We start from the raw sequence: 22,634 nt of genomic DNA on the forward strand, positions 1-22,634 counted from the left end.
CCAAGTGAGAGCAAAAAAATGGGACACATTCTGTAGACACAGCGCCCTCATATGGTCACTTCAGTAAAAATGTTGTAGCTGTGTGCACTTCTCTGGCATTATTGTTAAGGGGAATGTTCTCTGTAATTGCTGAAAATTTATATTTTAGATAGAAATATTTCATGTGAATTCCAAAATATGTTAAAACAGTTGAAACGTTCTTGTTTGCATGGCTTGGTTTCACTGAGCAATCAAGAGGATGCAGTACTTTTGGACATCTTTATTGAACATTTGTCAAGCTTTGCACAAAAAGATTGAGAGCGCACAACAGCCTGTGCTCTGCTGTAATATTCTGTCTGCGGTAGGAGCGTAACATCACATATCACATTCAGCCAATGACATAAGAGAACACGTGGAAATCCTGGCACTACAGAAGTGAGACGTGATGATTTTCTCCATGAGCTGTCTTCTACCCTCCTAAAAGCACACCAATTAGTTAAAGACACCCAGGAAAGTCTAAAGTCTAGAAAGAAATGATTGGTGAAAGAAAATCTGTGACGAAACATACGACAAGAGTGCTCAGCCTAACCTGACAAAATAGGATGCAGCATCGCCAATAATAACAACAATAATAATAATAATAATGGTGATAATAATATGTTTGCTGACTATATTCCAAAAAAAATTGCTTTGGTCAAGTAAAAAAACAAATGAAATCAAATTAAAGTGACTTCTTCCTCTGAGCAGTCTTATGTCTCACGGTCCACCAGCTTCTTGGCTCTCTAAGGCTGCGAAGGAGGTGTCAAGGCAATATGGTTATGGTGCCCCTTAGCACTCCATGCTGCAGCATGCTGGGAGTCGAACAAGAAGGACAGGAGTGGGGCGGAGGTGTCCTGGCCGACGGGTCCTCCTCAGACGGCGGGCGACGGTCCATCGAGGTCCGGCTCGTTACTGTAGTTGTGGCTGTAATGGTTCCCGCTGGGCGGGTGGTTGGGCAGGATGTCCAGTTCGTCCACCTGGGGTCCCGGGTGCATGACCACCAGCTGGTCCTGGGGGATGTCTGCTGCTGCCGCTGCCAGGTTGGTGATGGATTTGGATTTGACACACTGGAAGTCCACATGGCGACTCTTGCCCTCTTCTTTCTCCCACGACATACGGATGAAGGGCCTCTGGACGTAGTTGTAAATGACCTCCGGGCGACCTCCTGGGCGTTTCTTCACCTTCTCTTTATATGTGGGGTAACCTGGAATATGGTTACATGCATGTTGAACAACACATTTACACACACTGTGTATTCCTGCATAATGGTTTGATTTCATATCCATCCATGCAGTCAGTCTTTACAGTTTATATGGAGGTTCATTTGTGTCTTTATTACAAATACTTTTTTGGACACTGAATTTTTTTCCGTTTAAATTTTGTAAACTGAATTTTTAAAAAAATCTAATTATGCCGACAATTTCATTGAAAACACATTTGTAAGCAGAACGTGTGTTTAAAAATTCAGTGTCAAAACATTGGCTGCTTAAAAAAGCAAGACCCACTTCCAGTAAATCAGACTGAAGCAATTGATCCTGTTTCTGAACAAGCCAACGAGGTGTTAAGTTTGAAGTCACTTGACACGGGTATTGCAAAACAACATAAAAAAGGCAGTTAACTGGGCTACCTGGTCATAAAACTAAATAACCAACATTTCAGTGCAGCCCGCTGAATAATTTCAAAACTATAGAAATTATTCCAATTGTTAGAATCTACACTTTTGAGTGATATACGAAGCTCTGCTTCATACCGACCGGGCACAAACAGAGTGGGCGAGGCTTGCTTATTTAGCAAAAAGCCTGATAGCGAAATGTCAGACAGAGGCAGATTTCTACAGCAAACCTCCACAGAACAGTGGTATTATATTGAATATGTGGATTTTTATTGGGTTATAGATAGCAGCAGTGCAGACTTTTGTTTCGCACAGAGAGCTGTTTTTAATGTTTTCTACCTCTGAATAAGGTAACCAAAATATTATACACAGTACACTCAACTACAATGCTCCCTTAGAACAACGGTGGACGAAACTATCTGTCTTTACAGTGGAACCTCGATTTCAACCACTCATTTTACAAACTTTTTGATATAGGAACTACATACCAAATAATATGCTTTGGTGTATGAACCTTGTCTCCATGTACATGCAGTCATTCATTTCATCCACTGTTACGTTCCCAGATGGCTCTGGGACTAGGGATCGTAGGAGAAGGCAACATAAAAGTGGATAAAATAAATGGAGGTGTATAATAGAGACAACTAAGCTAAAAATTGAAAACAAAATTAGTGTTATTGAAAGGAAACCATGGAGGGGGGGTGTACAAGACACAACACTAGCCTAGCTCGGGCATACAGGTGCTGTTAAAGGAATGAACAAAACATACCAAAAGACACCTCTGACAAAAACAGGTAAGCTTACTAACTAAAGCTATTTAATTAGCAGAAACCGAAAACCTACCTAACTACTTTAGCCAAAGAGGGAGTCCAAAACCTACAAAGGTGACAGCCACCATTAAGCCTGGTGTCTCCATTCATAAAATTGATTCCATCTGCGATTCCGATGACGCGTAAATTTATAATTTGGTTTCCTTCCGCGTTCCCAGAAGTGGGGCGATAAGACCGACTCAGATTTGCTGTTTGCAGCAGCACCTTAATAAATGTGTCGGCTCACGTGTCATAATTACGACGGATAAAAAAAAAGAAAAAGTATTGATAGCAATATCATTAGTCCAGAGGTTTCACAGTCCGCTCGGACCGACCCAATTAGGAATCGGTACCTAAAAATATCGGTACTCGGTATATATCCCTACCCATGTGTGATGTTTGTAGAAGTGTTTTCATGAATATTTGTCGTGCTATCTTAATGTAATGATGCCAGCGTTGTTAGCATGAGCTAATATAACACATTTACAAGTGTCTGTTAGTATTATTACCTTACAACAGCATTCGTTTTGTATTGTTTCCTCAGAAAAACCACAAAGACGTCAACGTGAAGTTATTGAGTCTGTTTATCTGATTGGAGAGCTAGCTTTCGCAGTTAGTGGGTCCATTACAATGACATGTTTTGTTTGATCAGCCACTTTACTGCCGTGTTACAATCACCGATTGGAAACAATTAAGGTATGTAAATGAACATTTACAAAATATTTTGTATCGTATACTGTATTTTTCGGACTATGAGTTGCAGTTTTTGTTCATAGTTTGGCCGGGGGTGCGACTTATACTTAGGAGCGGCATGTGTGTGAAATTATTAACACATTACCGTAAAATATCAAATTATATTATTTAGCTCATTCATGTAAGAGACTAGACGTATAAGATTTCATGGGATTTAGCAATTAGAAGTGACAGATTGTTTGGTAAACGTATAGCATGTTCTATATGTTATAGTTATTTGAATGACCCTTACCATAATGTTACGTTAACATAACAGGCACCTTCTCAGCTGGTTATTTATGCATCATATAACATACACTTATTCAGCCTGTTGTTCACTATTCTTTATTTATTTTAAATTGCTTTCAAATGTCTATCCTTGGTGTTGGGTATTATCAAATACATTTCTCCCAAAAATGCGATTTATACTCCAGTGCGACTTATATATGTTTTTTTCCTTCTTTATTATGCATTTTTGGCAGGTGCGACTTATACTCCGGAGCGACTTATACTCCGAAAAATATGGTATATAATTGTGACTAATAGTCCGTTGCGGCTAATATGGAAAACTTTTTTATTTTATTTCAAAATTTAGTGGGCGCGGCTTATAACCCGGTGCACTCTATAGTCTGGAAAATACAGTATATATGATACAGATTTCCCTAAAGAGCTTTGCGCAACTCCACCCTTTTAGTTTGTGCTGTACTGAATAAGCTCTTACTTGTTGTGTTCAAGAACATATTAGGTTGGTAAATTGAGATTCCACTGTATATGGCAAGGAATAATACTTGGTAAGATAAACAACACATACCATCACTATATCCCAGATGAACCGCAGGATTTCTTCCAGCCAAGAAAGGTTGACAAGTACATAATGAAGTATACACAGGTTTATTATACACAATAGTGTTTAATTAAGTTGCATAAAACGGGTTAAAGTATGCAATGGGAGGTTTTCAATTATATCACAAGCTGCTTGATAAAAAATATTTTATGACTGACATATGACGGTAAGTTTCAAACGCACATGAAGCAGCACTCCAGCTTTGCTCACATAAGGCATCTACACCAGAGTATTTCTGTGAACATACCTTCAATGCCCAGCCTTATTTTCTTCAATCCCCTTTCCTTCAACACCGATTTGGCTACATCTCTATTCTCGATGTATTTGAAGAATCTGTAGAGCTTTGTACTGTAGATGACTGCAATGTCAAGAGCAAACGGAACAATACTCACACACCTGTTACACGGACATAAAGCACAGAGCCGTACTTAACATTATCACTATACTCACTTTGAGAGTACTCCTCTCCCATCTGTGGCGGGTATTCTTCATCCCAGTCCACTACGTCGTCGTCGGTGAGGACGACGATGTGACACTCTCTCTCGCCGCTCTGGGCACTCGCCACCATCAGAGGTAGAACCATTTCTTCAAGGTAAAATTCAAACTGTTGCCGAGCGCCATCGTTGGAGAGCTCGTGCATGAGAGCACCTGAAGACAAGCAGTCACTATGGTCATACATCTTGCTGGATGAACTTATAGACAGTGAATGCAAAATGTCATTCACCTTCTTACACCCCAAGTTTTTTTTACAGGTGAAAGCAATAGAAACATTTAGATGAATGGCAGAAAATACAAATAAATGTGTTAAGTGTCAAAAAAAGAATGATTCATCCTGAAAACACTCACTGAGGTCTCTGCATTTGATGGTGCTGTAGTCAAAAGAGATGCATAGATAGTCACACGCCTCACGTAACTCAGGGATAGAGATTCCATCAGGACAACGAATGATGCCCGATTTGTAATAATCCTGCCAATTAGACACAAAGCAAAGTCAGTTGAGTGTTTGTGTAAAAATCAACACGTCTGGACAAATCTTAAAGAGTCATCTTAGTTAAAACTACCTCTAAAAGATCATTAATACACTGTTAGTACATCAAGCACTTTTTGTGCCAATTGTCCCGTCTGTGAGCAACATGAAAAGAAAACCAAAGAATCTTGCTAAGCCGGAAACACAAGGTCAATGAACCCGCACGAAAGTGATAAAAAACACCTCATGTTAGTGAGACTTAGATACTTCCTGGTTAATAGTTAGCCAAGCAAAACATTTTTCTCCCCTCATTCAGTTATTTGTTTTCATGTGGCTTGTTTGCAATTAATTTTGAGTAGCGCTCAACAACTTTTCTTAAAAGTGATTTCTGATAACACATTATTTGGAAATATTCATACTGTACTCAAAATCGAGCTGCCAATCACACCAAATAAAAACTGTATTAATAGAAAACATAACATAAAATAATTTCTTATCATACAATACAAACATTACATTATTGGAAAACACAAGTGCAATGTAAAAAACAAAAAATTCACTGACCAGAATTGCTCTGAAAACTGTTGAGCTAATTCCTTCAGCAACTTCAAACTCTCCCTTCTCATTGGGCCGTGTGAAATTATGCTCTCGTCCCGATCCAAACATCCTGAAATAAAGAAGTTTTAGTTGACTTTCAACATTGACATAAAATACACATACATTAAAGGACTTTTTAGTAGGGATGTGCCAATTGATCTGCCACCGATCAGTGTATTATGAAAATGTATGTCATTCCCATGCTTGATAATGCCTTTTAATGTTGATCAGAAACGCTGATCTTCTCTGGCTGACAAGCAGCGAACAGCAAATGATGTGTCTCCATACAGTGTGGCGCAGCTGCCCTTAAATAATAATAATCCTCTCCATTATGGCAAATAAACTGCATTTCTTAATATTTTCATTATCATTATCTATTACTGTGGTTTTTGCTGATGACACACATGTTTTGCTCTGGGGAGGACTTGCAGCAGCACTTGGAAGCAATAAGAAAATTAATTATTAAAGTAAAACATTGGTCTGATAAAAATACATAGTGACTAAACTTGAACAAAACCAAATTAATGGTTTAGAAAAACTGCAAAGTACAAATAAATGTAAAAAAATCGAAATTAATAACAGAGATTTAAAGAACATATGAAAGTACATTTTTGGTTGTGGTATTAGATCACAAGCTGGGGCGTAAAACTCAAATCAAATATATGACTGTTAAAATAGTAAAAAGTATTGGAATCCCAGGAAAAACAAAACACACCCTGAACAATAAAAACTTGAATAGTCTATATAAGGGTTCGCCAAAACACACCCTGAACAATAAAAGCTTGAATAGTCTAAATCAGGGTTCGCCAACCTGCCAATCGCGATTGACCAGTGCATCTTTGAGACCCTAACGGTCGATTGCTAAAATATTAGAAACAAAAAAGATATTTATAGGACATCAGTTTCACACCCACCCTGAACACGCATCGCCTTTCTTCCTTCAGCTTCACATCTCACGGCTCTCGATACAGCAGCCACAACCCCCCCAGGTCCAGCCCCACACTTTACCCGCTCGTCTCGCAAACGCGCATTTTTTGACATGCATAAAAGTCTTGCAGCTGCAACAATGCATTAAGGCTGATTGTTGCACTGCATTGGAAATTTCCTAGCATCCAACATTAAACATCTTTTCCCTCAACCACGACCATCATCGCTAGCCTTCGACAGGAAGCTAACAAGCCAAATATTAGAGTCTGTGAGCATTGCTCCAAAGTATGAATTTTGTGTTGATTTAGTGTCCATACAAAAGTAAACATTGACATGTGCAAAGGTAGTAAAGTATGACAAAACAAAGCAGCAGCTGAAGGACTTCCCCAATAATCCCTTCTTAATCAAACACGAAAAACCCACCAGGTGAACAGCTGATTTTACCACTTCCAGCGCTGACATAGAATGAACAAATACATTACATTACTAAGACTATAGTGGCCATAAACAGTTAGTGTCTACAGCTGAGGTGCCCAAAGTGCGGCAAAGGGGCCATGTTTTTTAGTCATTAATATCAACTTGTCAGCTTGTTGTATTAGGTCAACATATACTGTTGTTGATAAGGAATCAAATTACTGAGTGATGAGGCAGGAGATTTTAAGATTTTTCTTTCACCTATTTCTTTTTGGACATGCCAAGTTTGTTTTTTTTAATATTTATTTTCTTTTATTTGTATACATGGTGAGTATTTTCAGACTAATACTCTCACTGGAGGACGAGACTCAACATTGTTACACATTTAGAGAAAACCAGGAGCCGGCATGGTAATAGCTATCCATATAGCGACTCATCCCTACTTTTTAGACATTCATGTGATTGTACATATAAATGGCCAATGCAGTGTGCATCATACCTGCCCAACATTGTATTAGGCTGTGCAGTGAAAATGGAGGGGTCAACCACAAAGCGTGTGTTGTCAACGATTAGGGTAACTCTCTCTGACGTCCGGATGTTTCGGTTGCAGACATTGGCACCGGCTGTGCCTTCCTTTGAGTTCTCGTAAACAAAAACCATATCTCCAACAGCCAAACTTTTGAACGTTCCTTCAGTGCTGGAGAGGCTGCTGTTGCGGCTGCTAACCACTCCGCTGCTGCTGGAGCCGCTGGGAGAAACTCTCTGTGGTCGAGGACTGCTGGGCCTTGATGATGGCCCGCCATCACGGTCACGGTCTACAAGCACGAGGAAGGATAGAAAAATTTTTTTTTTTCAGTCACAGAGGAACTACAAAGCACAGTAATACTCAAATTTGAAACACAACATTTCTGTGATTACCGTAGTAGTACCTGTTGGGAAGTCTAAGTGTGTGGTTGTTGTGCAACTCATATCATTTCACATATTTGTATTTATCCGCTAACTATGACCGGAAGCTGAAACCACCAAAAGAGGGACAAAGATAGATTTTAAGTTCCCCCGCTGCCAGATGCAAAATGAAAAAAGGAGGAAATGAACAAGGATGGGCCTTTTTTGACAAAAACGTCAAAGACGAGGTCATCGAAAAGAAAGCAATGATGTCATAGCAAAGCTTCAATACTAAGCGTGCAATCACTTTACTCTCTGTACACCCACCGCCTTCCGCCCGAATGCAAGCAAATACATTTTTAAGGAAAACTGCATCATTAACGTTTGAATTTTCAGTAATTTGTTGCACAAAAGTATTGTTGTAAAAGCTAGCATCTTAGCACTGTCTAAAAGATCAATGTTGTTAGCTGGCAATGTCTACAAAAGCTTTTATTTCTTTTTGCTGATTTCTGTGGTTTAAAACGTGCCTGCTGTTTACATGCTCACAGTAACAACATTAGCGAACTCGTTTTCACATTGTGTCCAGTATGGCAGGAAAGGAGACAATCTTACTGCACATTGCCAAAGACATTGGTCCCATACATTGGTCCCATTTAGACAGTAAAAAAATAGGGGTTGAGCCATGCGACTAAGGCTGCAACAACTAATCGATTAAGTCGATTAAAATTGATTATAAAAATAGTTGGCGATTAATTTAGTCATCGATTCATTGGCTGTATGAAATGCGCATGCGCTGAGGCCCCCCTAAACTTTTAATTATAAACTGCAACATTTACAAACAGCTGAAAAACAATAATCAAAATAAGTACAAAAACAGTACAAAACAGCGCCAGGGCGGCGCCGAGGCTACGTGTCATGAGGCAGCAGTAAGCCAGCCAATGATGTGTCATGTGCAGCTCACGTGACCACGCCGTCTCCATTGCTGGAAACATTCTAAAAATGGCGGAGGGAAACAGTACGGATAGTTCAGCGGAAATACATCTCGAGGTTATTGCTTCAATGGAGAAAAGTGTATGACCTAAGACGTCAAAAGTGTCAGAACACTTTACTTTAAATACTTCAAAGAAGGCATTTCATGCAAAATGTGCAGCATGGACGTCGCGTGGCACGGAAGGACAACATTGCTTCGGCAGCAGCTGAAGAGGAGCCATGGATGAAGGGAAGAACTCACGGTACGTAACTTTTTTAAGTCCATAGTCCGAGTATATAGATCCGTTGAGTCCGTCCGTCTTTGTGTGTTTTTAATCTTTTGTTAACGGGGACATTTTTTTTTAAGGAAGTGCAGCAGCAACTATTTTGTATTAACTTTCAGAGTGTTAGGAACTTTTTGGATAGTGCGGTGACGTAATTTTCTGTGTTGTTTTGTGTCGTAACAGGCATGCATTCATAAGTTCAGCTTTTTTGTGAGTAACGTTAACGTTATGTCTTGCGGGGCTGATAATGTGTCTCCGGCACATTTGACTCAGTTTTGAGAGAGAAAGCGCACGTATAAACGTAACAGACAGAAATATCTCAAGTTGGTTTCATAATGGATCAATGTAGCCGGGCCCAATAAAGCTATATAAATCTTATTTACAACTGAGCGACGCTTTAGTATAACTAAACATTATGAAGGTGCAGGAATATTTCATGCTATTATTCAGAGGTAGCCTAAGTGAATCCTTTATTATTCACAACAGAAACGTGTATTATATCTGATCCAGTTCTGATCTGATGAGTTACATTTCTGTGTTATTGGTGTATTCTGCAGCTCTAATGTCCATTTATTTAATTTAGCTGTTTTTTTTTTTTTATGTGGTGGCGTATTTGTCTTTTATGTCAGAAATTATTAATAAAATCAACTGAGAATGCATTGAGTTACATATAAATGATGCTACCATGTACGTTCATAATATGTTTTTTTCCATTCTGAAAGAAACAAGCCAGCATTAGCGACTTGGTACAAAGGAAGGTGTGCACACCACGGCAAGCGGCTGCACTGACTGATGCTATCCTGAATATGTCGGTAACTAGGGATGATGTTCGATAAGAAATTATCGAGTTCGAGCCTCTTATCGAACAGATTCCTTATCGATTCTCTTATCGAGTCCAGATAGGTTGTTGTACATGGGAAAAAAAAATATTTTGTTTAAAAAAAGCTCACTTTTATTATATAAGAAAAAAAAAATCTAATAAATATTGACTGTTACCCCCCTAAAAAAATAAAATAAAATAAATAAATATTGACTGTTGTTACCCAAAGTATATTAAGTGGGATTTTTCAGAAAAACAAATATATACAGTAACAAAAAAACAACCTGTCTCTGTGATCACTATACAGTAGGTGTATAAATAAATAAATAGTGTTAAATAAAATCAGTCCCTTGGGCACAAAACTGAAAATAATACAGCTCTCTAAAAAGTGCACTTTTGCTACTATTTGACATAACTGTTTGTTATGATGCTTTGACATTTTTGCACTTTATTTTTTTATTGAAAGAACATTCTATGAAGAGAAAAGTTGTTTGCAAATGTAGTTACAATGCTAAAATATGAAAAGTTAAAGCTATAAAAAGAATGACACTTTATTGAGTTAACATTATTTCTTCATGAGCTAGGGAATATAACGACTATACTACCCAGCATGCAACGGGAGTGACGAACATGAAAAGTGTTGTTGCATGTCGTCACCCGACAGTAAACGTCAACAACTCAGCCAACACGCCTCGTCTGCATTATTTATAATTAGACTGACAACACATATACAGTCTGATTTTGCTTTGTTTACAAGGAAAGAAAAACAAAAGTTAAAAAAGGGGGATATGCTGTATATATATATATATATATATATGTATGTGCTGCAGTTGCTTTAAGAACGTTGCGACAGCTGGCGTAAAGGAGGTGCGTTGCTAGCCTGGTTGCTATGTTTCCGGTTGGTCGTAAAAGTGTTGGTCATGTGTTTGTACAGTACCCTGCTCAAATCTCTCAGTAAAGTTATTCATTGGATTATGTCTTTTGTTTTGAACTTTATTACACCTTGGAGTGCTTTTTACCGTCCGTTTTCCTGCTTTCGCTATCTGCGCCTAATGACTGAGCTACGTGACGTCATTTCTTGTGATGTCTCACGGAGCATTTCTGGTCGGGACGGATTCGAATAAAGAACCAACTCTTTTTCTTTACTATAGTGGTCTCGATAATGGGTACCGGTCATCCAAAAGGGGTCAGAGTCCGAGGACTCGGTTCTTTTCTTATCGAACAACCGGGAAAACCGGTTTCGAGTTACATCCCTATTGGTAACTGACATGAGGCCAATATCAATTGTGGAGGATGAAGGTTTATACAAATGATTCATGTCCTCAACCCTGGTAACACTCTTCCCTCGAGGAACCATTTTACCAAACTGATGGAGAGGAAGTACGAGCGGACATTCCATGCAGTGTAAACTGACATAAAAGCCACCCGGAGCAAAATTGCTCTCACTACTGATGTGTGGACAAGTGTAGCCACCTTGGCAATACATGCCACTACATTGGAGACGAATGGAACATGAAGTCAATCTGCCTTAAGACCATGCCACTAGAGGAAACACATTCAGCATCCAACATTGCAGAATGGTTGGAATAGGTAATAGCCAGGTTTGAAATTCCCCTAAGCAAAATTATTGCTATTGTGCATGACAATGGTGCACTTTATAAAAAAAAAAAAAACATTTTTGTAACACTTGCCATGTTTTATTTGGTAATTCCAAAGGACATGGTGCCAGTATGCTGTTTTTTTAAATAAAGTATTGGAAATGATAAAAATGTAGTTTGTCTCTTTTATCCGATTATTAATTGATTTATCTAAGTAATAATCAACAGATTAATCGATTATAAAATTAATCGTTAGTTGCAGCCCTACATGCGACCCAAGGTATGTGTTTCCAAGCTGCAAATACAATATTTTAGACGGATCACCTTGCCTCAACCGTGTACATGCACGAAGTTGTGGTGCTCCATGACAATGTTTTTTTATGAAGGGTTATGATTACATGGATGTTTTTTTTCTTAAAGCAGACAGTTTTTTTTTGGGAATGGCAACACTTGCTTTGTTTGCAGGATGAATTTAAAACAAATTCCAAATCCCACCACTCACCCAATGACAGTTGGGGTAGGCTCCAGCTTACTAGTGACCGTGATGAGGCTTATCTGTATAAAAAAACGGCATTGGTCATGCAGACACGTGCATGTACGTTTCTGTATGGATAAAACACGAGCAACGACTATTAACACATTTAACAATTATTTTTGTCGAAAGTGTCAAATGAGGACATACATACATACTTACATACACACACACATACTGTCGCAATCAAAATATACCGTATTTTTCGGACTATAAGTCGCAGTTTTTTTCGTAGTTTGGCCAGGGGTGCGACTTGTACTCAGGAGCGACTTATGTGTGAAATTATTAACACATTACCGTAAAATATCAAATATTATTATTTAGCTCATTCACGTAAGAGACTAGGCGTTAAAGATTTCATGGGATTTAGCGATTAGGAGTGAAAGTTGTTTGGTAAACGTATAGCATATTCTATATGTTATAGTTATTTGAATGACTCTTACCATAATATGTTATGTTAACATACCAGGCACCTTCTCAGTTGGTTATTCATGCGTTATATCATGTACACTTATTCAGCCTGTTGTTCACAATTCTTTATTCATTTAAAATTACCTTTCAAATGTCTATTCTTGGTGTTGGGTTTTATCAAATAAATTTCCCCCAAAAATGCGACTTATACTCCAGTGCGACTTATATATGTTTTTTCCCTTCTTTATTATGCATTTTTGGCAGGTGCGACTTATACTCCGGAGCGACTTGTACTCCGAAAAATACAGTACACTTGTAAAAAACATAATGTCCTGGCTGTCTTGAGTTTCCAATAATTTCTACAACTCTTATTTTTTTGTGATGTAGTGATTGGAGCATAGACTCGATCACAAAAAACATTCATGAAGTTTGGTTCTTTTATGAATAATTTTATGGGTCTACTGAAAATGTAACCAAATCTGCTGGGTCAAAAGTATACATACAGCAATGTTGATATTTGGTTACATGTCCCTTGGCAAGTTTCACTGCAATAACGCTCTTTTGCTAGCCATCCACAAGCTTCTTGTTGAGTTTTTGACCACTCCTGTAGGAACACCAAACTGCGTCCAAGTCCCAACCTCCGGGCTGATGATTTTAGGTTGTCCTGAAGAATTTGGAGGTAATTCTTTTTTCTTATTGTCCCATTTAAAGCATCAGTTCCAATAGCAGCAAAACAGGCTAAGAGCATACTACCACCACCATGCTTGACGGTGGGAATGGAGTCCCTGGGATTAGTGTCCCTGGAAATAAAGGCCTCATCTTTTCTCCTACAAACATTTTGCTGGATATTATGGCCAAACAGCTCAATTTTTGTTTCATCAGACATCACATACACAAAGATAAGACCTTCTGGAGGAAAGTTCTGTGGTCAGATGAAACACAAATTGAGCTGTTTAGCCACAATACCCAGCAATATGCTTTGAAGAGAAAAGATGAGGCTGACACCAGGCCGACCGTCAAGCATGGTGGTGGTAGTATTATGCTCTGGGCCTGCCAATGGAACTGGTGCTTTAAACGGGACAATGAAAAAGGAGGATCACCTCCAAATTCTTCAAGACAACCTAAAATCATCAGCCCGGAGGTTGGGTCTTGGACGCAGTTGAGTGTTCCAACAGGACAATGACCCAAAACACACGTCAAAAGTGGTAAAGGAATGGCTAAATCAGGCTAGAATCAAAGTTTTAGAATGGCCTTCACAAAGTCCTGACTTAAGCCTGTGGACAATGCTGAATAAACAAGTCCATGTCAGAAAACCAACAAAATTAGCTGAACGCACCAATCTTTTCTGCTTCCTGCCTAGGGGTCCAGCATTGTCTCCTTAATGGTCTTGTTTTCCCGGGTGAGTTGTACCACTCCGTCTGTGAGGGATTTCACGGACTCACAAAGAGCAGCATTCTCTTGGGCGTGAGAGACGACTTGTTGTTGTCCGAAGTCCAATATCTGTCAGATGGCTTGGAACTCCTTGTGGATCACCTCGACAAGTGCGAGGCGGCCCTCCAAACAAATAAGCTGGTGACACAGAGCCAAGTGAGTCTTCCGCATGGCTCCTTTTTGATATTGCCGTCTTCGAGGGCTTCCCCTTGACGAGACGATCAAAGCACTCTTCAATATAGTCTTCGAGTGCTTCCAGATATTTATTTTTTAATTTTGTCTGCTTATTTTTTTCATAGTTCAATTTTGGCGGATGTCTGAATGAAATCAGAATTGTTTGACAGCCTTGTGATCCGCTTGACTGTTTTTTTCCCGCGTCACATGTGCTATCGCGAGATTACAGCGTTACTGACGCCTCCTACCTTACGGACATCTTTTGACAGCCGGGATAGAGAGAGTCCGTTGAAATAAAGAGTTCTTCTCACATTCCTGACGGTCATTTTTTTCTTCTTCATATTAAGCTCACAGCAGCTGCCATCTCACAAAATCCTTGGGTGCCAAGTGTTTCAATCAAGTGACAAATGTGAAATCATAGTGATTGCTCGCTCATTTTTAGGTCTATAATGCCCCATGATTGACTGAAGCCTCTTCCGCAATTCGACCGGTAGATTGTGATCGATTTAATGGGTAGAGAGGAAGGATAATATAACAGTGATGTTATAACATCAGTTGATGTGTGTAGCGCCCAGGCTACACTTGAAAGGAGGACAATAGCCATACATCGGTAGTGTGGATACCAGAGGTATAGCATTGGTATGTGATAAATACTAGAGTGGTTAGATTGATATTTTTACAAAAAACTTTTTTGTGTTTGGAAAGGCTTATAAAATCAGGGAAGAAGTCCCCTGACACAAGAGCATTGAGGGTAAAAAACTAATTATTAAAAAAAAAAGTACTAGATAGTAATGTTTCCTTTTCTTAAGTAACTGTTTACTATGTACTTAGTTCTTCCCAAAGAATTGTGTGTAACTAAAAGGGAATAAATAACTACTTTGAATATAATTGATATTTTTCCACTGCCAGTAGCACTCACCAGAAATACATTTGAAAAATTATACTTAATATAAGTGATCAGTATTGGTATTTGACAATCCGGATGAGCGGTATCGGAACTGGCAGCATATTACTCTGATCGGAACAACCCTACTTGTCTTTGTGTGCGTACTCACCTATGTTGTTTTGGCGGGTTGGTGAGGTGAGGTTGCGAATGCAAGGGGTAAGCTGCCCCTCTCTCTCATGCGAGGAATCCCTGGAGCGATCGCTAGAGCGGCGGCGGTCACGTGAGCGGTCGCAGCCCCCACTGGCACCAAGCAGGCTCATTTTCCTCCGTTGTGCCTCCACTCGAGATGACCGGGCTTGACTGCTGCATTCCAACACAAAAAGCTTACTCAACATCTGTAATAACACAACTTTTACTCAACTGCTATTAAGTCACTACAAGCATATGTACAGGAGATTAAAGGGTTGTCCCACTTGTACTAATCTTATTTGGATCTAAAGAAAGTGAAACAACCTGGACCATGTGAACATGTTTATATGCAGATCTAATTAAAAGTATGACAAATGTGTACATAATGCAGTCAAACCACATTGACGAGGAGGTAACAAACAAAGCAAAAGTATGGCCTGCCTATTAAAATTAAAATAGACAAATCTCAATGTTATACTATTAGATAATGGATAAAAAAATATGATTGAAGCATACATACCGGTAACCCAACGGATCTAGACTCACTGGTCACATAGGGTCACCGGCACAATCAAATTAAAATCGAATGCAAGAGCTGTATTTGTATGACAATTATGCCCCTCTCGATTAAAATAATGCTTACATTTGATCAAAAGGGAGTCATTTAACTATTTTTTTATTGTATTCTGCCGCTTTCAATCAGCTATATAATTTATTTTGGCGTCTTGCCATAGCGAATCAATCACATGTTTGATTTGTCGAATCAAAACCTCCCATATAACCAGGCTTTGGATTGGCACACAATAAATGTCTCACAGTATGCCAGTTGTATACAACTATAAACTTGAATCCTTGAAAGTAACTACAACCACAATAATATTCAAAACATTGTTTTAAACCAGAATGTTTCATAAAATCACCAGTATGAAAATCCAGTAAATTAATATCGTAGTTCATGGCTGTTAAAGTGGACCTGCACTTTTTTGGAGGAATTTAGCCATCCATCCATCCATCATCTTCCGCCTATCCGAGGTCGGGTCGCGGGGGCAGCAGCCTAAGCAGGGAAGCCTAGACTTCCCTATCTCCAGCCACTTCGTCTAGCTCTTCCCGGGGGATCCCGAGGCGTTCCCAGGCCAGCCGGGAGACATAGTCTTCCCAACGTGTCCTGGGTCTTCCCCGTGGCCTCCTACCAGCTGGACGTGCCCTAAACACATCCCTAGGGAGGCGTTCGGGTGGCATCCTGACCAGATGCCCGAACCACCTCATCTGGCTCCTCTCGATGTGGAGGAGCAGCGGTTTTACGTTGAGCTCCTCCCGGATGGCAGAGCTTCTCACCCTATCTCTAAGGGAGAGCCCCGCCACCCGGCGGAGGAAACTCATTTCGGCCGCTTGTACCCGTGATCTTATCCTTTCGGTCATGACCCAAAGCTCATGACCATAGGTGAGGATGGGAACGTAGATCGACCGGTAAATTGAGAGCTTTGCCTTCCGGCTCAGCTCCTTCTTCACCACAACGGATTGATACAACGTCCGCATTACTGAAGACGCCGCACCGATCCGCCTGTCGATCTCACGATCCACTCTTCCCCCACTCGTGAACAAGACTCCTAGGTACTTGAACTCCTCCACTTGGGGAATTTAGCCATTTATTCACAATTCTTACGCGAGTCAAGGACAAAAGTCGTCCTTTTTAAATACAATCAAACTCGTAAAAGAAAAGCCCGCTTACAATGGGGGTTGAAACCCAGTGTCTTTTTGGGTGTTTTTCAGGACATCATTGCGTCCATTCCGATCATAAAACCCCCTAAAAAAACAGCGAAAAAGTGTCAACAATACGGCATTTACATTTCATGACCTATATATTAACCAAGTATTAGCAATATTGTTAATATAATCGCTACATTTAAGGACATGGATCAAGAAAGGTAAAAAAAAAAAAACTTCTGCTGCCGTACTGACATCATGAGCTGGTGAGCTGCTTTATTGGCCCGGAGCTCGTGAAAGTTAATTCTGGATTATAAATAATGTCTCCCACCTTGATAGTATAAGATTGTGGCCATATACCAAGAATTTGGTCAACTTTGACAGCCAACTTAGACCCGGAAATGGTGAAAAACACCCAAAAAGACACTGGGTTTCAACCCCCTTTTTTCTTTGCAAGGATTATAAATCATTCTTCATCTAAGCTGCAATATATCAATATATTTTTAAAAGCGCTTTATAGGGAGAAGAGAGCGACTCCCATTGGCTCTATTTCAAGCCGACTTTCAGTCGTGGTCAAAAGTTTGCATACACTTGTGAAGGACATAATGTCATGGTGAAGGACATAATGTCATGGCTGTCTTGAGTTTCCAATAATTTCTACGGCTCTTATTTTTTTGTGATAGTTATTGGAGCACATACTTGTTGGTCACAAAAAACATTCGTGAAGTTTGGTTATTCTATGAATTTATTATGGGTCTAGTGAAAATGTGACCAAATCTAATGGGTCAAAAGTGTACATACAGCAATGTTAATATATGGTTACAAGTCCCGAGGCAATTTCACTGTAATAAGGCGCTTTTGTTAGCCATCCATAAGCTTCTGCCAAGCTTCTGGTTGAATTTTTGACCACTACTCTTGACACAATTGGTGCATTTCAGCTGAATTTGTTGGTTTTCTCACATGGACTTGTTTCTTCAATATTGTCCACATGTTTAAGTAAGGACTTTCTGAAGGCCATTCTAAAACCTTAATTCTAGCCTGATTTAGCCATTCATTTACCACTTTTAACTTGTGTTTGGGGTTATTGTCCTGTTGGAACACCCAACTGTGCCCAAGACCCAACCTCCGGGCTGATGATTTTAGGTTGTCCTAAAGAATTTGGAGGTGATCCTCCTTTTTCATTGTCCCATTCACTCTCTGTAAAACACCAGTTGTATACTTTTGACCCACCAGATTCAGTCACATTTTAGTAGACCCATAATAAGATCATAAAAGAACCAAACTACATGAAGGTTTTTTGTGACCAACAACTATGTGCTCCAATCACTCTATCACAAACAAATACGAGTTGTAGAAATGATTGGAAACTCAAGACAGCCATGACAATATGTTCTTTACAAGTGTACTGTATGTAAACTTTTCACCACGACTGTATGCTAAAATTTAAATACTAGTTAAGAGTGAATAACAACGTGTGTTCTTGTCTTTCAAAAGGATTGTGAAAGATAGGCAAAATTTCCCTATAAATGTTAACAGTGCCAACCCTCTCATCTCTGCTTGCTGAAGTTCTCCCTGATATTTGGCTTAAAAGGGCCACCTAAAAATAAGACGCATATCATGACTTGCACAGATTAAACGCCTCACACAGAAATTGGTCCAGTTCCAAAACAGTTAATAACAAATAAGCAGGTGGGATTCAAATCTCATATCGACGTGGTTAAGAGGTTTCCTACGTATCTAAATCATATCACAATACTGCTTTGCATTTGCCCCGGGAGGTGTTGGGCTTGCTCACCTCGAATGTTTACACATTTTGCGAGGTCGGCATGTTGCTTCCTGAAGTCAGTTTTCGGTGTCACTGGAGTTAGTGCATAAGACTGCAGACTTGCTTTGCTGCTCTCACCCGTACAGGGCATCACCCGTAAACATCAGCCGAACAGGTAGTACATAACCCTTAGAGGGCATACATCACCCGTAAAGTACAGTCCTTTTTGACAGTACTTAAATATATAGTCGTCATTGGCGGTCACTCAAACGAGTATGACGATCCTCCTGGTAGGGGTGTAACCCTTTACGGAGGATGCCTGTGCGTGACTTTGTTTAGCGTGGGGAGACCGGTGCACAGACATAATAGACTGTATTTATATTATTCACATGTGAATAATGCTGTTTAATAGACTTTATTTATATTATTCACATGTGAATAATGCTAAATAATAGACTGTATTTATATTATTCACATGTGAATAGTGCTGTATAATAGATTGTATCTTTATTATTTACATGTAAAAAAATGCCCAAGTTTTTATTGTCTATTGTGAGCGAACTTTGGTACTGAATTTCCCTAAGGGATCAATAAAGTACTTTCTATTCTATACAGGGCGTATATCACCCGTACAGTACAGTCCTTTTTGACTATACTTAAACGTATAATAGACTGTATGCATATTATTCACATTTGAATAATGCTGTATAATAGACTGTATTTATATTATTCACATGTGAATATTGCTGTGTAATATACTGTATTTATATAATTTACATATAAAAAAATATGGGCAGCACGGTGGAACAGGGTTTAGTCCATGTGCCTCTAGGGCTGGGCGATATATTGCGGGTTTGTCTCTGTGCGATATAGAAAATGACAATATCATAATATTCGAGTATATGTTCTCACGCATTTTTTTTTAGCTGCGGGCATTACACTACAGGCTCTTTCCACTCCTTCTTGTGTCTCCTTCTCACAGAGTGTTAGCGCAGGTTCTTACATACGTCACATACTGTCATGTCATACGTCACATTGGTATACGCCCTCACCCAGCAGAGAGGTAGGAGCGTGGCTAACGTTAGCCGTGATGCTAGCGTAGTGTTGCGAAGGTGCAAATCTGGTAACAAATGAAGGAAGAATTAATTCCCAAGAAAAACAGCAAGGGATCCATCGTCTGGCGGTGGTTCGGCTTCAAGTGGGAATATGTCGAACAGACAACTTTAATTTGTCAAGTATGGGGCACAAGCGGGCCTTGTGATGAGGTGGCGACTTGTCCAGGGTGTACCCCGCCTTCCGCCCGATTGTAGCTGAGAAAAGCACCAGCGCCCCTCGCGACCCAAAAAGGGAATAAGCGGTAGAAAATGGATGGATGGATGGGGCACAAGCGTTGCTACCAAAGCGGTAGAAAATGGATGAATGGATGGGGCACAAGCGTTGCTACCAAAAATAGCATTATTGCTAATATGTAGCATCATTTGAAATCACAACTAAGTCAATTTTGGTAAATTGACTTAGTTGTGATTTCCTTCTCTGCATGAAAGTTTCAAATGATCATATATTAATGCAGTATGAACAAAAATGTTTTAATGCAGACACATAGAATCATCATCCTGCTGTGATTATATGCATCAAGTGTTCATTCAAGGCTAAGGCAAAATTCTGATGTTTTATATCGTATATCGCGATATGGCCTAAAAATATCCCGGTATTAAAAAAAGGCCATATCGCCCAGCTTTATGTGCCTCACAATAGAAAGGTCCAGAATTGTCCGGGGTTCAAACCCGGGCTTGGGATCTTTCTGTGTGGAGTTTGCATGTTCTGCCCGTAACTGCGTGGGTTCCCTCCGGGTACTCCGGCTTTCTCCCACCTCCAAAAACTTGCACCTGGGGATAGGTTGATTGGCAACACTAAATAAATAAATGATAAATGGGTTGTACTTGTATAGCCCTTTTTTACCTTCAAGGTACTCAAAGCGCTTTGACACTACTTCCACATTTACCCATTCACACACTGATGGAGGGAGCTGCCATGCAAGGCGCTAACCAGCCCCCATCAGGAGCAAGGGTGAAGTGTCTTGCTCAAGGACACAACGGACGTGATGAGGTTGGTACTAGGTGGGGATTGAACCAGGGACCCTCGGGTTGCGCACGGCCACTCTTCCACTGCGCCATGGCGTCCTAGTGTGTGAAAGTGAGCCTGAATGTTGTCTTTCCAGTGTTTCCCACAGGTCAGGCATCTATTTGTGGTGGTGTGGTCGGGCGGCGGTTTGGGGGGGTGGCAGCGGCGGCGATGACCAAGAAGAACGCGGAGTTGGAATATAATTACAAAACTTTATGTACATATTTATATACATATTTATATAATATTTACATATTTATATAATATGTAACTACAAGCTCCATTCACAGATAAGAGTCCCATTGCTTTTATGAGCGGTCGAGCGAGTCAAAAGCCCCCCCCCCCAAAAATATATATATATATATATTTTTTTTTTTTAATTTGTGGTGGCCGTAATTCTTTCGTGGCGGGCCGCAAAAAATAAATTAATGTGTAGGAAACCCTGCTTTCTATCTGTGTTGGCCCTGTGATGAGGTGGCGAGTAGTACACGGTGTACCCCGCCTTCCGCCCGAATGCAGCTGAGATAGGCTCCAGCGACCCCCGCAACCCCGAACGGGACAAACGATAGAAAATGAAAGGATGGATGTAAAAAAATACCGATTTGTTTATGGTCTATTGTGAGCAAACAGTGGTGCTGAATTTCCCCAAGGGATCGATAAAGTACTATCTATTCTGTACAGGGGCGTACATCACCCGTACAGGGGGTACGAGCGGTAGTCTGGTCCGGATGTGTCAGCCTTCATAATCGACAGGTCAACTGGATCCATTCATCCATTTACTACCGCTTATTCCCTTTTGGGGTCGCTGGTGCCTATCTAAGCTACAATCGGGCGGAAGGCGGTGTACACCCTGGACAAGTCGCTATCTCATCGCAGGGCCAACACAGACAGACAACATTCACACACTAGGGCCAATTTAATGTTGCCAATCAAACAACTCCCAGGTGCATGTCTGTGGAAGTGGGAGGAAGCCGGAGTACCGCTGATGAGAAACTCCTGACAAATCCACCGCTAGCCGTTCACAGTTATCGTGAATTGTTCGATTGTCACCAGTGACGCCGACTTGAATAAAACAGCGTCTTGCTGGCAGTCTCAAATGCGACATTTTAATGAGAGTCAGACGACATAAACCAAGTCACGGTGGCCATTAGCTTAGCGAGCTCCCCGTGATAGCACTGCTACTTAGCTACCGTTAGCGGCCGTTGCCAGCATCAACTAACAGTACAGTCACAATACAATTTGGGATGATGTACTGGAAAAAAGTATCACCCCAGCACTGCTGTGACATGAATATATGAGCGTGTAACGTACATGTGGCAAAATATACAAGCATAGCTACCAAACTGGAGTCTTTCTTCGCCGAAGTGTAATCCCTACAGCTAGCGTGCTAGCCAGCCTCCCGCTTTCAAAACACTCATCAAACTGACGTTCAGCGCGTGACGCTCCATGCGGTGACGCACCAACACCCACTACAAATACTTATATCCACTCATTGTTTTTTTAATACTTTGTAAGTATTTGAAAGTATTCACATATGACGGGGGAATACATGTTTAAATAAATTGGTTTATTACAACGGCTGTTTTTGTTGTATATTTCTTCGGAAAAGCATCGAAAAGTTGCTCGTGACAAGTGTCGCGATATGTTGGGGCTACGAGATGTGGGTTGATATTTTTTTTAAAGTACATTTTTCCAAAATATCCAGTCCTAGACAGTTTTAGTAAAAACAAAAATAAGAATATTTTACAATACATTAATAATTATTCCATAATATTACAAACTGACGCTTGACACAGTCAAATACACGCAATAATAATAATTTAATACACTAATTATCTTATTTAATTAATTATAATGGTCTGAAAATATTCATATTTCATTAAGAAATACAAGTGTAAATACATTGGTTTAATATGATGGGTCTTTTTTGCATTAACCCTAAAAA

General features: G+C 40.0%; 1 protein-coding gene across 2 annotated transcripts; it reads right to left on the reverse strand.

The window, feature by feature from the left end:
- Nucleotides 1-244: 244 nt before the first annotated feature.
- Nucleotides 245-22,228, reverse strand: btbd10b (BTB (POZ) domain containing 10b). Of its 2 annotated transcripts, none has more exons than XM_061882866.1 (8): nt 22,001-22,228; nt 15,080-15,273; nt 7,420-7,735; nt 5,547-5,649; nt 4,862-4,982; nt 4,466-4,663; nt 4,263-4,373; nt 245-1,222 (listed from the first exon to the last, which is right to left on the reverse strand). In XM_061882866.1, exons 2-8 carry the CDS (start codon nt 15,228-15,230, stop codon nt 891-893), a joined length of 1,332 nt encoding a protein of 443 aa, XP_061738850.1. In that variant the 5' UTR covers nt 15,231-15,273; nt 22,001-22,228; the 3' UTR covers nt 245-890. The 2 variants fall into 2 exon arrangements, with proteins under 2 accessions (XP_061738850.1, XP_061738844.1); XM_061882860.1 differs by having other exon boundaries at nt 22,029-22,226.
- Between the last annotated feature and the right edge of the window lie 406 nt (nt 22,229-22,634).

Source organism: Nerophis ophidion, linkage group LG02 (assembly GCF_033978795.1).
Source record: "Nerophis ophidion isolate RoL-2023_Sa linkage group LG02, RoL_Noph_v1.0, whole genome shotgun sequence".
Classification (NCBI taxonomy): Eukaryota; Metazoa; Chordata; class Actinopteri; order Syngnathiformes; family Syngnathidae; genus Nerophis; species Nerophis ophidion.

What these genes read in the sequence shown, in the direction of transcription:
- btbd10b (XM_061882866.1), bottom strand. Translation starts at nt 15,230, where the DNA reads ATGAGCCTGCTTGGTGCCAGTGGGGGCTGCGACCGCTCACGTGACCGC. An exon ending in CAGTTTTCAGAGCAATTCTG is followed by an intron (nt 4,983 to 5,546) that starts GTCAGTGAATTT and finishes TCTAATTGGCAG; the next exon opens with GATTATTACAAATCGGGCAT. An exon ending in CATCAAATGCAGAGACCTCA is followed by an intron (nt 4,664 to 4,861) that starts GTGAGTGTTTTC and finishes GCTTGTCTTCAG; the next exon opens with GTGCTCTCATGCACGAGCTC.